General features: G+C 40.3%; 2 protein-coding genes across 6 annotated transcripts in view; both read right to left on the reverse strand.

The window, feature by feature from the left end:
• cunh9orf3 (chromosome unknown C9orf3 homolog) overlaps nucleotides 1-8,970 on the reverse strand; it is a 98,079-nt gene extending 89,109 nt beyond the window's left edge. For 2 of the 3 annotated variants that reach the window (XM_022764807.1, XM_022764809.1), the window contains exons 1-6: nucleotides 8,900-8,970; nucleotides 6,102-6,982; nucleotides 5,655-5,824; nucleotides 4,704-4,956; nucleotides 3,635-3,848; nucleotides 2,798-2,922 (exon numbers count right to left, since the gene is read on the reverse strand). In XM_022764807.1, the coding sequence (XP_022620528.1) occupies nucleotides 2,798-2,922; nucleotides 3,635-3,848; nucleotides 4,704-4,956; nucleotides 5,655-5,824; nucleotides 6,102-6,940 (1,601 nt within the window). In that variant the 5' untranslated portion in view covers nucleotides 6,941-6,982; nucleotides 8,900-8,970. The remainder of the gene's footprint in view (nucleotides 1-2,797; nucleotides 2,923-3,634; nucleotides 3,849-4,703; nucleotides 4,957-5,654; nucleotides 5,825-6,101; nucleotides 6,983-8,899) is intronic. The other variant, XM_022764808.1, reaches the window with a different exon arrangement.
• Nucleotides 8,971-9,487: 517 nt separating this feature from the next.
• Nucleotides 9,488-12,357, reverse strand: part of dock8 (dedicator of cytokinesis 8) — a 53,504-nt gene continuing 50,634 nt past the window's right edge. For all 3 annotated transcript variants that reach the window (XM_022764817.1, XM_022764816.1, XM_022764818.1), the window contains 2 exons: nucleotides 11,972-12,142; nucleotides 9,488-11,264 (listed from right to left, as the gene is read on the reverse strand). In XM_022764817.1, coding sequence (XP_022620538.1) covers nucleotides 11,213-11,264; nucleotides 11,972-12,142 — 223 coding nt within the window. In that variant the 3' untranslated portion in view covers nucleotides 9,488-11,212. The remainder of the gene's footprint in view (nucleotides 11,265-11,971; nucleotides 12,143-12,357) is intronic.

Consider the following 12,357-nt stretch of genomic DNA (forward strand, 5'->3'; position numbering starts at 1 on the left):
AGTTTGAAAAAAAAAAAAAAGAGCCAGACATTGATGGTCTTTATTTAGCTTCAATTTCCAATTTTAACATCATTCATATGGCTACCAGCTGGACTTCAGTCATATCTACAGGCAAACCATATGCCAACTGAAAGTACTATATTGCAGAGAAAATACAAAACTTCATTTCCAGAGAAACTATCACTACTGCAGAATGCTAGAGGCCAGACTGAAGAGTGATCGCCCGCACAGAGAAGTGGAGAGGACAGAGAAGGACGGCAAACACAGGGGGCTGATTGAGGGATATTATGAGGGCAAAGAGTGTAACAGGAAGTCAGGAGATGAAAAGAGAAAAATAAGAGACAGTGAAGGGTGAAGAAGAAGTGGCGGATTTTCAGGACAGAAGGGCAACAGACAACTGGGGAGTGTAAAGGGGGAAAAATATGGAAAAAGAGTAGAGGGGAAAGTAGCTGAGGAGGAGGACACTGTGTGGGAGAAGAGGGAACAAAGAAATACATAGAGGAGAATTATCTATAGTGTATATAGTACAGTGAATCTGTCATCCTTTGGCTTTGTGCCCACCCATCTGCCCCCAGACCTCCACTGAAACTGCACACAAACAGACATAAAGTACATAAATACACACAGGTCTAGTGTGGAGCAGAGAGCCTGCAGACCACCTGAAACCTCTGAAAAGCTATAACACAGCAGACTATTCACTTACTCACTGAGTCAGTGAAGCTGTGCCCAAAGAAGAGGTTAGCCACCTCTCTCATCAAGAGGGTCAGGGTTTGGGGTTAGGGCTTTGGGGTCTTAATTAGAAGACGAAGGAAGAACCATGTTATGTTTGGAGGAAGGGATGGAGAAGTTGAAATAGTGTAAATTTGACTGACTTGGCTCAGCGTGCCAATTGCATGGCAAAAATATAAAAATGTAAAAAGAACAAAAGTGTGAACAGGTTAAGAGATGAAGTGGGAATAAAATTTTGGAAAGGGCTGAGGGAAGAGAGCTTTTTGGGATGGAAAAAGGGATGAAGGAAGTAAGAGATGATGTGTTCTGGAAACGGGATGAATAGAAGAAGGGAATAGAAAAGTAGAGGGTTAATGATGGGACAATGAAAGAAGACAGGGACAGCGTATGGAAAAAGGGTTTAATAGGAGACCTAGTGAAGATTCCTTTGCCAACTTTAATGCGTTTACATTTTGTCTGGCTTCAATCTAGTTCTGCTAGTGTATTTGAATGTTACTTTTCCTGCTGAAAAATAAAAAATGAAATTGTGGCAGCATCACATCCTTTCATAAGCCCCACGGATATGCTAGCAGGTCAGACGATAAGTCCCATGGGCCAATGTTAAAAGTGGTTATGTTGGGGGGGTTGACAAGTGACTGAATAGACTTTAGAGGAGGTTATGGTTGGACTCTTTAATACAGAAAAGAATTCCAATGTGGAAGATCTCCACGAAGAAGATTGAGACAGAGTGAGGGAGTTTTGAAATGTGAAGTTTGTCATTAATCATTCAACCCAGAAACATTTTACTTGAAAAACCAAACCAGCAGGAGAAAGTTGAGAAATAACAAAGCGCTGACTTTAGCTTTGTTGTGGCAAAACTTTGATGTTCTGTTTCTTTACAACCTGTAAATAATTGTCCAAAAATGGGTCTGCATGCCGACTGCATACTAATCCTTTGCCAAAACTGCTGAATTTTAAAGCTGCTGCATTAAATATTTTTTATATTAATGGATCAGATTCACTATGTGTAATGTGAAAGATGTCACTTATATTATAATAAGAAACCCATAGATAATTACCACCTCTGCTCTGTATACGGAGAACTTTAGCATCTTTCAGCTCATTGTTTTGGTTTAGTGATTCACAGCTTCGCTGTTTTGGTTCATCCTTACTGTTCTCATCAGCGTCGTTTCCAGACACACAAGGCAAACAAAGCTCTTCAAACCCACTTTACACAAACTGCCAAGCAGCAAACACACTAATTTAGCTACTAGCTGGTGAACATGAATATATGAGCCAGATCTTTCCCTCAGGAGCTGGTGGGGACCAAAGAAGAGCTTGAGGGAGAGTGAATATTGGACTATGGGACTATTAAACAGTTCTCTCATGACTATAAACACAACTCAAATGATTTCAGTTTATCTGAAGTTAATATGAATATGTTTGTGCTAACCAACTCAAATGAGGATCTTCTTAAGTCTTTTTAGTACAAGAATCCTCCTTTTTGTTTCAGTGTGAGGGGACATTAACACGAAGAGAGAATTACAAAGACTGAAACTTTGGAACTTTGATTTGTCTCACACAGCTTGCTGAAGGCTAATATTGGCTTCTGATAAACTTTGCAGTGTATGTTCTTTTTATGTTCTTATTTATGTTCTTACAGTGAAATTGATTTGGGCACGGATCTCTTAAGGGCTAGTATTAGTAGGATTCATGTTTACAACAATCGAAACCTGTTACAATATTCACCTAACTGTTGTTTTAAGACAGACTTGAAAAATTGTTACCATATATAATAAAGGCTAATTATATGTCAGCATTGTCTTCACAGCTTGTTTCTGCTGCCCCCAAGTGGTAAAAATAAAAGTTTTTGCAGGTTTAAAAATCCATAAAGAATTTCACTTATTTACTGTTAATTCATTTCACACCTAATTTGTAAAAAAACGTTATCTACTGAAGAGAAATTTTTAACTTACAAGCCTGTTTACTACTGGGTTTCCTTCTTTGTCCCCCAAACTTCCATGTCCAATCCTCTTTCCAGCATTTAGCCCAACACGTTCCACTGTTCTAAGTATCTAAGTGTCATTACCTGGCCATGCCGAGACTGGAGAACCCTGCTGGAACGATGAGAACATCAAGACGGGGAAATGGGTGGACCCCCAGAACGGCATGGGCTGCAGCCAAACATCGAGGCAACAGCTTGAGGACTCCCATCTACAGAAGGACAGCAACAAGTTTCTCAAAACAGCAGGCATCTATAAAATTACAATTTTACCTGAATCAGATGTCTGTTTATAGGATATACAATAGTTTGGGAGTTCATGTATTTGCTCCTCCACATACTAGGTTACTTGACATGGGGTTGTGTGAATATTTTATAAATGAATATTTTCAGCAGATAATACTCTACATGAAGCATACATTTAAACAGATTTTTCTGGTGGCACTGTCCACAGCAACACATAGCTCTGCTAATTTGCCAGTTGCTCCCGGTTGGCTTTCCTAACTGGGAGCACGCAGAACATAATCTACAACAGGTAATGAACCGACTATTCATGAGTACCTCACACAACCCCATGTCAAAAACCCAAACTATCCCTTTAAGTCTGCACTTCCTGTTTTTTCTCTACGATGTTTCGCAACTTATCTAAAAGGCATTATCAGCTCAGAACTGACTGAATGGGCAAAAGCCTTTGACTTAATAGTTATCAATGTTATTCCAGTTAGAAATTCCCATTTTGGGTATGTGGGACATTTTAAATTGTTCTCATGAGAATGCAGTCGCACACTTTTATCATTCTGCCAAGAGATGGTGGTTGAAAACCTCTGGCACAGTGGCACAAACATTAACTGATGCTAACTGTCTCTTCTAATCATATAAAATATAATTAGCTCAGGTCTCAGTGGCCCTTTGTCAAAACCCCACCTGGGCCTTCTGCAGCAAGCTGACGGGGCCAAATACACGGTGTGGAATCACCCGCTGGGACCTAGCCAACTGCTCCGTAAATCGGCAAGGGTAGTCGCCATGGGAACAAGAGACGCCGTCATCCACCATGCCTGAATAATCAGTTACAGAGAGCCCCTCATTCTCAAAGGAAGCGTAAGAGAATGTAGAGTCTGAGCAGGTGGTCTGGTCTCTGCTGTAGCAGATTAAAATGGGGAAGAAAAGTTTAATCCAAGGTTAATAGCAATGATTTAATTAATTTTCTTACTGAGAGAATATACAGTTCTTGAGTTGGTGAACCAATATATGGCACAATGTGTGCTGTCTCTCTGTGCTAAGCATGGAAATGAAAGCAATGGAAATATGGAATATATACGTCACACAGGCAAACCACAGAGATCCCAAAAATATCTAGGTGCTGACATGCAACCTCATTCCCTCTTAAATCCAATATCCAGCACTAACTCCATCCTCAGCATCAGACGTGTTCCAAAGGTTTCGAGCAACATCCAAGTTTCCTTCCAGCCATTCAATGAAAATAAAGGCCTTCCTTGTAGTGGGAGATTCCTGGGGCCTGCAGCAGGCTACGGCTGGGCTGCTGCTGGAGGAAAACCATGAGGGGAGGAGGATGATTACTGGAAACCACTGGCAGACCTTCCAACCTGCTGGCCAGTGAAGAGGAAGACCCCAGCCCAACCCTGCCCTGCCCACAGTAAGCCAGCCCCCACTAATGTCCCAGCCTACACCCTGTATCATGTACCTCTATAAAAATTTATGTCAGCATTGCCTTTTTTCGCTCTCCAAAGACCATTTCTGCTGGGCATTGAACCCAATGTACTGTGGTGCAAGCTTTAATGTACTTGTCATAAAATGCTGATTGAGTGCTGCACCCTATCCATCAACCTAACTTCACCTGCACCTTTTTTGGTATGGCGAAAGGAAAGTTTCACCGTGGAATGTGGAAGGGCCGGACTTGCGTTAATAGCAGACTGAGGAGGAGTAGGAGGAGGTCTTACAAGAAGAAAAGAACACAGGAAAAATAATAAAATACCTGCAAGTCTGGAGTGAAGAGCCCTTTACTACTGCACCAGAGGAGCTTCCAAGTCCAGACACGAGCTCAGCCTCAGTCCATTCCGCAGACCCAGCCTCAGGTTTGGCAGTCTTACCACAATCCGTCCTGTCCCTCACCCCTCTTTCCAATGCTGGGGGAATTTCTGCTGTAACTTGGCACCAGTGGCCCACTGCCAAGGTGAAGGTGGAAGCGGGCATGGGCATAGTGACGTAGTAATTCCAGACGGAGAAACCTGCAGAGGGTAGAGGAAGAAGAAGAGAGGATGAAAATGTCAGTGGTAAGGACGTAGAGAGGAGTTTAGATGACAGAGAGCCTGGAGAGAGATTAAGGAAAAAATATGACTGACTTTGTTTCTTTTTTTGCCATAATAAATCAGTAGACAGTCACATTCTCTGTCATTATTTTTCTGGCTCTGATACAGAAAGATGACGCTGTTTTTTTTTTTTATCTCATCAACAAAGCTCCAATTGTTTTGGTTGAAAGAACGCAACACTTTAACTAATTAAATTACTGAAAAAATCTGAGAGGTGGACAGAGTTTCAGATGTCTTGAACCAGGCTTAAAAAAGCTGGCATCAAAGTGAAAAAATAACGGCTCATTAGAAGTTTGTTTTCTATACGAGTGCCAACACAATACTTAAGTTCAGGTCCCAGTGATACCAGAATTAGACTGTTGCAGAACCATGATTCTGTATACTCCCCTTTTCCCTTTAACAAAATAAGTGAAATTTATCAACTTTACTTTTATTATTGAACAAATGGTCAATCAACAATAAGCCACATTTTCTAATCAAGGGTCTAAAGATAGAGGGTGTTGTATGCTGCACAGAACGAAAGCTCTTTGAAGTAAATTTGTGAATTAGTGATATATTATTAAAATCAACTTGACTTCTACTGGTTGACACAAAAGGTTTGTTAAATAACAGCTTACGTGTGTTTCTGTCCTCAATAGGTACAGCCTGCTCCTCCCCACTCATCAAAACCACACACTCACTGGGGGCCCGTACTGTTGCCTGCCATGTTGACATGGCAACAGGCGGCTCCTGGCAGGGGAAGAGGGCTCGGTTGTTGATGGGAGAACCGGCAGTGTAAACACACACCCTGGAAGGGTAAACAATGGTAAACTATAAACAACCCTCATTTCAATGCTCAAAGGATCCACCAAATATACACACACATACACACATGCAAAGCATCCACGCAGAGAACAGACTATAACAGCCTGTGGCGTGTTTTTGTGAATTAATGAATCAGTATTATTCTGTTCTAACAAAGCAAGCTCAAAATATAAGCTTTAAGAGGAGTCCTCCCTCTTAATCCTATTATAAAAACCACTGTTTTATGGAATGGGTTTAATGATTTGCATCCTGAGACGAACCTGTTGTCCTGGTCTTTGGTCCATCTCACAGAGCCTCCTGTCGGCCTTGTCTCATAGCAGATCCTGACAGCACGAGGGAACTCCTGAGGGGACGTTGCCCCCTTCTTCCTCACCTGGAGACTCCATCGGTCTCTTTGAAAATGCAGTGCACTGCCATCCTGAGCGCCAGGGGCACGGCTACACAGCAAAAACAGCTGGTGCCTCTGCTTCCATCGGCTAGAGGGCAGGGAGATGAGTTTCTGAAAAAAGGCTGCTTGTGGGTTCACTGAGCTGACTCCAGACTTCTCACATCTGACCTCTGATGGGAGACTAGACATGGCTGACACAGAGGTGATGTCCACCTCTTCAACTTTTGACACATCGAGGTCACAGCAGTCCAGCACTAAGGTGAAATCGCCGTCACTGTTGGTTTCCCACAAATGCGAAGAATGAATAGTTTTTGTTTCAGCTGCAGTCTGCGACCCAACCCCGGAAACAGCCTGAAATTCATCTCCTTCTCTTTCTCTAGCACCAAACATCTTATCCATCCTTGTCATACTCTTCTTAAGTCCTTTTGTTCCATCCTCTATTGAATCCACATCCCGTGATCTAGACACAAACCCATCCTGACTCCCTCCAGCCTCTGTAGAGCCAGCTCCATCCCCAGGTCCGGTGCCATCCTCAGCCTTAGTCCTCACCCCACAGCATGGCTCTAGGAACAGAACGACACTACCACTGATGACCTTCCTTTCAAAATGAACAGTCAGGTCCAGCACATAATGTCTGACAAGTATGTGGTTCGTATTGGCTCGGAGTGGAAGGTCATCTGTGTCTGGATTTAGGTCCACATCTGGCTCCATGTCACACAACTTGCGTCAAAGTTATGTAGAGAATTGCTGGACCTAAGACCAAAAATAAATCTTTATTTATTCATGTTACAAACTTTTTATTTATTATAGGCTAATTGACCAAATGTGTGTTTATGTAAGTTTCAGACAAAACTATAAGTTGATATTCCATGGCTTCCTGTGTGCAGATGTGCTTACTTCAGCCTATGAATGAAGTGTTCTGTCAGTGTACTGTGATGAAGCCAACTCTGTCAGGGTTTGTATGCTTAACACAAACTCAAACTCAAACTTAAGTGTCAAACTCCATCTGTTCACACATTCCACAGATGTTTCCAAAAATGAAAAACACCTTCATGATCCTATTTTGATCTGTGTTAATGAAGCAGTAATAGCAAAACACCTCAGCCCAGTGCCAGGAACAGCTAACTGTCTGCAGTAGCCTATATTAAAGCTCTCCTGCTGTATATGAGTTTTATGCTGTCACAATCCTTCCATTTAGTCTGCTCGGGGCATGAGGCAGGCTTGGCAAGACAGAGGTGCAATTACCATTTACAGCACAAAATCCTCAGAGGTTATTCAGTGCAGGAATCTATTCATAAAATTATGAGCACGCAAAAACAGGGGATAACATCTACAGCTACAGAAAAAAAAGCAGAAACCCCATATCTCCCAGGTTTGCTAAAAACATCCATCCCAGACCTATATGGCCACTCTGGTACTACTACACTTCTAAATTGAATGTAGTAACATACTCAATTGTAGAGTGGTGATCATGGTCACCTTATTTCTGCATACAGTGACGATAAAATTTAATAACAAAAGAGTGGCTCCACTTTTCAAATTTGAGAGTTAATTTTCGGAATTACGTTTAAAATAACTCACTGTGCTGCATCTCCACCACTGACAAGCTTTGTACAACTTTGCTCAGAGGAAATGATCAGAGCTTCAAGGTTAACTGCTCTCTGCCTTCGCACAATTGGCCTTTTCATCTGAGGCCATTAACAAACAGAATAAGCTTCCTGATACTTTGGGAACGTGTAGATTTCCATACTTTTTCTCCTGATGCCAAATGGATGGTCTTGTCAATATTGCCACAGTCTGACACAGTATCTGTAATTATTTAGTGCAAAATAATTTGCTTATTTACAGTATATAATATACTTTATAGTGTTGGGTGTAATGATTGAATTTTGTCTTTATATCTGGATCTATGATTGCATTTATTATTATTTTTAACTTGTATTTAACTGCATTAGTTATATAAGTGTTTGCTTCCACGTGCCCAGGGAATGCAGACAGAAATTAGCTATATGCGATACATCTTTTCTCTTTGTAATAACCTCAACTTTCCAGGTGGGTTGCTATGGGCTTAGGAGTAAAGAGAGAGATTGAATAGATAAAGGTTAATAACTTATAAACGATCTTTGTGAATGTTTGAACTGACAGGTCAGGGCGCATAGTGTCCTTGCAAGCAAAACAGGTAAGAGCTTGCCTTTCATGCATGCTATAGTCAGAGCTTTTTATATACAGTCAGTAAGTCAGTCTGACAGAAGGTAACTCAAGGGTTAGCCCTCATATTTATTTAATTACAGTCTAGCTTCAAAGCAAAAGTAGAAATGCTTATTAACTTTTACTGAGGGTTAAGCACATTGACACACGTAGATACAGCGATTGAAGTCGTATGACATGACAGCTCAGTAGCATGTTGTGACCATAGACTGTATATAAAAAGGTTGTGACACATAAAAGACAGCAAGTTATCTTACCAATTCACGTTTGAGTTTTTAAACTTTGGTGGTGTGAAGCTAACTTGACAGCGTGACGTTAGCTACGGAGTTAAGGATAACTTCACATTAAAAGTCTGTTGTCAACAGCGGTCAAAACTATAGCAACGGTGCTGTCTGAAATGACCCGCTTCACTGTAGACAACGCTGTCTTAAATAATGTGCTACAAAACAACTGCCAACGTACCCCTGGGCATCACACGCACGGATGTATCACAGTGCATCCATGATGACAATTACTCGCCTGTTGTGAATGAAATCATCAACTGGTATCCGTCATGTCGCAGTCGAGCAGTGATGTCGTCACATTGACGCGACGGCAGCAGATTGTAGTTCTTAACCCGGCTTCTTCCCGCCTTTTAAACTCGCTTTGTAGTTTCACACTCAGGTTATCAGAGATTTGTGGGAGGAAAAAAAAAAAACACTTGAGAATTTTTATCGATCGTTGAGAAGTAAAATAATCTGTATTTGTCACAGTGCTAAAACAATCACCCATAAAATCATATTTTATTTTTTAATGAATTAAATAAATTAAATAAATACAGCATTATTATTACTATGTAGTAACTATTTTATATTCCATATATATTCCAATAATTCCATATATTATTTTATAAAACTACTAACTTGAATAACTGTAACCTTAATCTGGATAAACTGGACTATAAATGGCTAAAATAACAGACAGAGAGACAGAGAGACAGACAGACAGATAGACTAAAAAAAAAATAAAAATAAAAATAAAAATATTGTATTGACAAAGTAATGACACATGTGCATATATTAAGTTTTATTCAGGTGCTTCAACAGCATTGTATGCATGACAAGTTAAATGTCCACATTTAATGAAACACAACAGGTATGAACATAAAAATAACTCATAAAGAAACATAATTGCAGTCTCCAGTGGTTGAATACCACCAATATATCTTATAACACCAACTCTCAGCAATATCCTGCATGTTTCAAAAAAAGGTATACATTTTAATCAATAATTAATACCCACACTGCATAACATTTTAATATTATTTTACCATTTTGCAGTTCATAAATAAGAGATGTAACTGGAAATAGGAAATATTCAAACAATTATTAATGTCAATAAAAATGTGTACCCACTTTTGAAATGCCAAACACATTTACATTACTGAAATACAGTAATGAGCTGCACCATAACACCAATGAAATGAGCCATTTCATGGATGTCAAATAAAATCAGGTTGTCACTATTCAATACTCCAAAGCAGTAGTAAATTTCTCTTCTGGAATGTATACGGACATATGGAGTAAACATTATTCACATTGCAGAGCACAGCTTTGTGGAGTGACTTCTGAAAATCTTGCATGTCTAGTTAATTATCTCAGTTCCTAAGTAAATAAGAAAGGAATTAAATTTGGCACCGTGTGTATCAAGGAAGTGATCTATTTACAAACAGGTACTGAAACTGCTAGAACATACACTGAGATTGTTACAGCACACTCAGTCACTGAATCCTGCCTACTGAATACTATTTCCAATTAATGTCTTTATTGCTATTATTTATCTAAAAATACATTTCTATAAAATAAAAAGCAAAATAGTTTTTTATACCTTTGTAAACATCATTGTAATCATCTGATGTAATACCTCTACTATATACAAAATGTGGATTTAGATTTAAGCTATGTGGAGCCTCTGCCTCCTGTGAACTTACATCAGATCACTCTTAATAAGTTAAACTCTTCTATTATCTACATGGCCAGGTACTGTATGCCCAACAATAATAACACAAGAATGGCCTTAAGAGTTTACACAGGTAATTGTATCTATTTTTCAAGTGCAGAAACCATCCATACTCTTGCTGCCCTAACTGGCACAGAGGGGAGTTTCAGAGGCCCTTTAGCACATAACAGAATCATTTATCATCACTAAGTACAAAGTGACTTCAGTATGGCACTAAAATCTTCCACTCCAAACATTATCTAAATAAAGACACAACCATTCAAACATTTACATACATACAAACCAGAATTATTGGCACACATACAGGCCCTGGGCCAGCAAGGACCTCAGAGAGGAACTATAGTCTGCTTCTTTGCCAACTTAGAGGAAATGTTTGCAGCATTATTAGGACTTGCAGTTATCAAAAAAAAAGGAAATCAACAGAGCCAAAGCATCTGAAGATTTTACAGTGAAACTCAATAAGCTACACTTTGCTTGTGATCCCCACTCCACTATTTTTATGTGCTCACTCTCTTTTTTCTCCTGTAACAAACAACTGTCAAATCGTAAAAGTGGACATACAGCACACACACAATCTGCTGGATTGTTGAGAAACTGTGAGTCCTCCATTGTGGACACAATGTACTGCTCCCGCACAAAGGAGTGCAAGGATATCACCAGAGGTTCCTTTCCTTGTTTTTTCTCCTCTTTCATCTTATCTTCTCTTTTCCTCTCTCGGCTGTGTGACAGTCTCGCCTTCCTCTCTGTAGCGCTCTCTCTCAGACGAGCCGTCGCATCTCAGGAGTTTTCCTCCTGAGCTCTGCGGAAACTTAGACGTTTGAAAGAATCCCTATGAGAGGGAGAGGGCAGTGGATGAGACAAGGGGGTGGGGGGGGGGGGGGGGGGGGGGGGGGGGATAAGGAATGATGATGACGATGAGGAGGTAGGGCAGCAGAGACATAATGTAAATGTTTCCATGAGCTGGACACAAAATTGGACTTATTTTATTTCAATTACTCACTCTTTACAACTGGAATGTCAGATTTAAAGACCCAGTATTGGCAGGGCTATATTTTTATTTCATATTTTCATATTTTTTTGCTGGTGTAAATATCAGTCCAACTGATTTTGGAAGCTCTCTTGACATTCCAAGTCAAGAGTAATTGATAGAAACTGATAGAAAAATCTAAATTTGGTAGATAGTTTGCCCTTTGAAGCGTGGAAATAAATTGTTACGAGATGTCCCAAGATTATCATGGTCGATCATAAAACTACTTGAGCACATGAGTAATCAGTCTTTATTAATATATGAGTGTAATTTGGCCATGGCATTGGGCTCAACTCTCAATCTGTGCACTGTGGCCCTGCCTCAGCTATCAATATTTCTAAAGGTGACACTGACAGTGTGAATGGATCTCTGCTCGAATCCATTTGTTGTCACTTTACTTTGGGGTCAGCAATCATAGTGATGAAAAGATCAATGGTATGTGTTTTATTTCCAGCTCAGTCTCTCTTGTCAAAGCAGTATTGGCCTTTTGACTTGGTGGGTCTGTTTACCTGTTCTCCAGCCGAGGCCTGATGATGGGTTTATAGAGCTCAGGAATTTTCCTCTCCAGCATCGGCCTCAGGCTTTCTCTCAGGCGGTTGTAGTTCTTCTTAAGCTCCTGCTGGTACTCCTTCTGGTCTGATGTGATCAGGTGCTTATTCTTCTCAACTGCCTCACCACACCTACGGGACAGAGAGCACAGCAAGGTGGAATCAGCTTCAAAATCCATTTTCTTAAATGACATTGCATGAGATGAAAAAAGAGCTGAGTGTACTTCTTGACCTTTGTAATGCAATAACCTCAGACTGAAGAACAGCTTCAACAATGATTCTATGTAAACCAATCTTGCAGTAATCCCCTCTCTATCCTCAAACCTTCAGAAATGCACTGTGCTGTT

Source organism: Seriola dumerili, unplaced genomic scaffold (genome assembly GCF_002260705.1).
Source record: "Seriola dumerili isolate Sdu_G_001 unplaced genomic scaffold, Sdu_1.0 BDQW01000581.1, whole genome shotgun sequence".
NCBI lineage: Eukaryota > Metazoa > Chordata > Actinopteri > Carangiformes > Carangidae > Seriola > Seriola dumerili.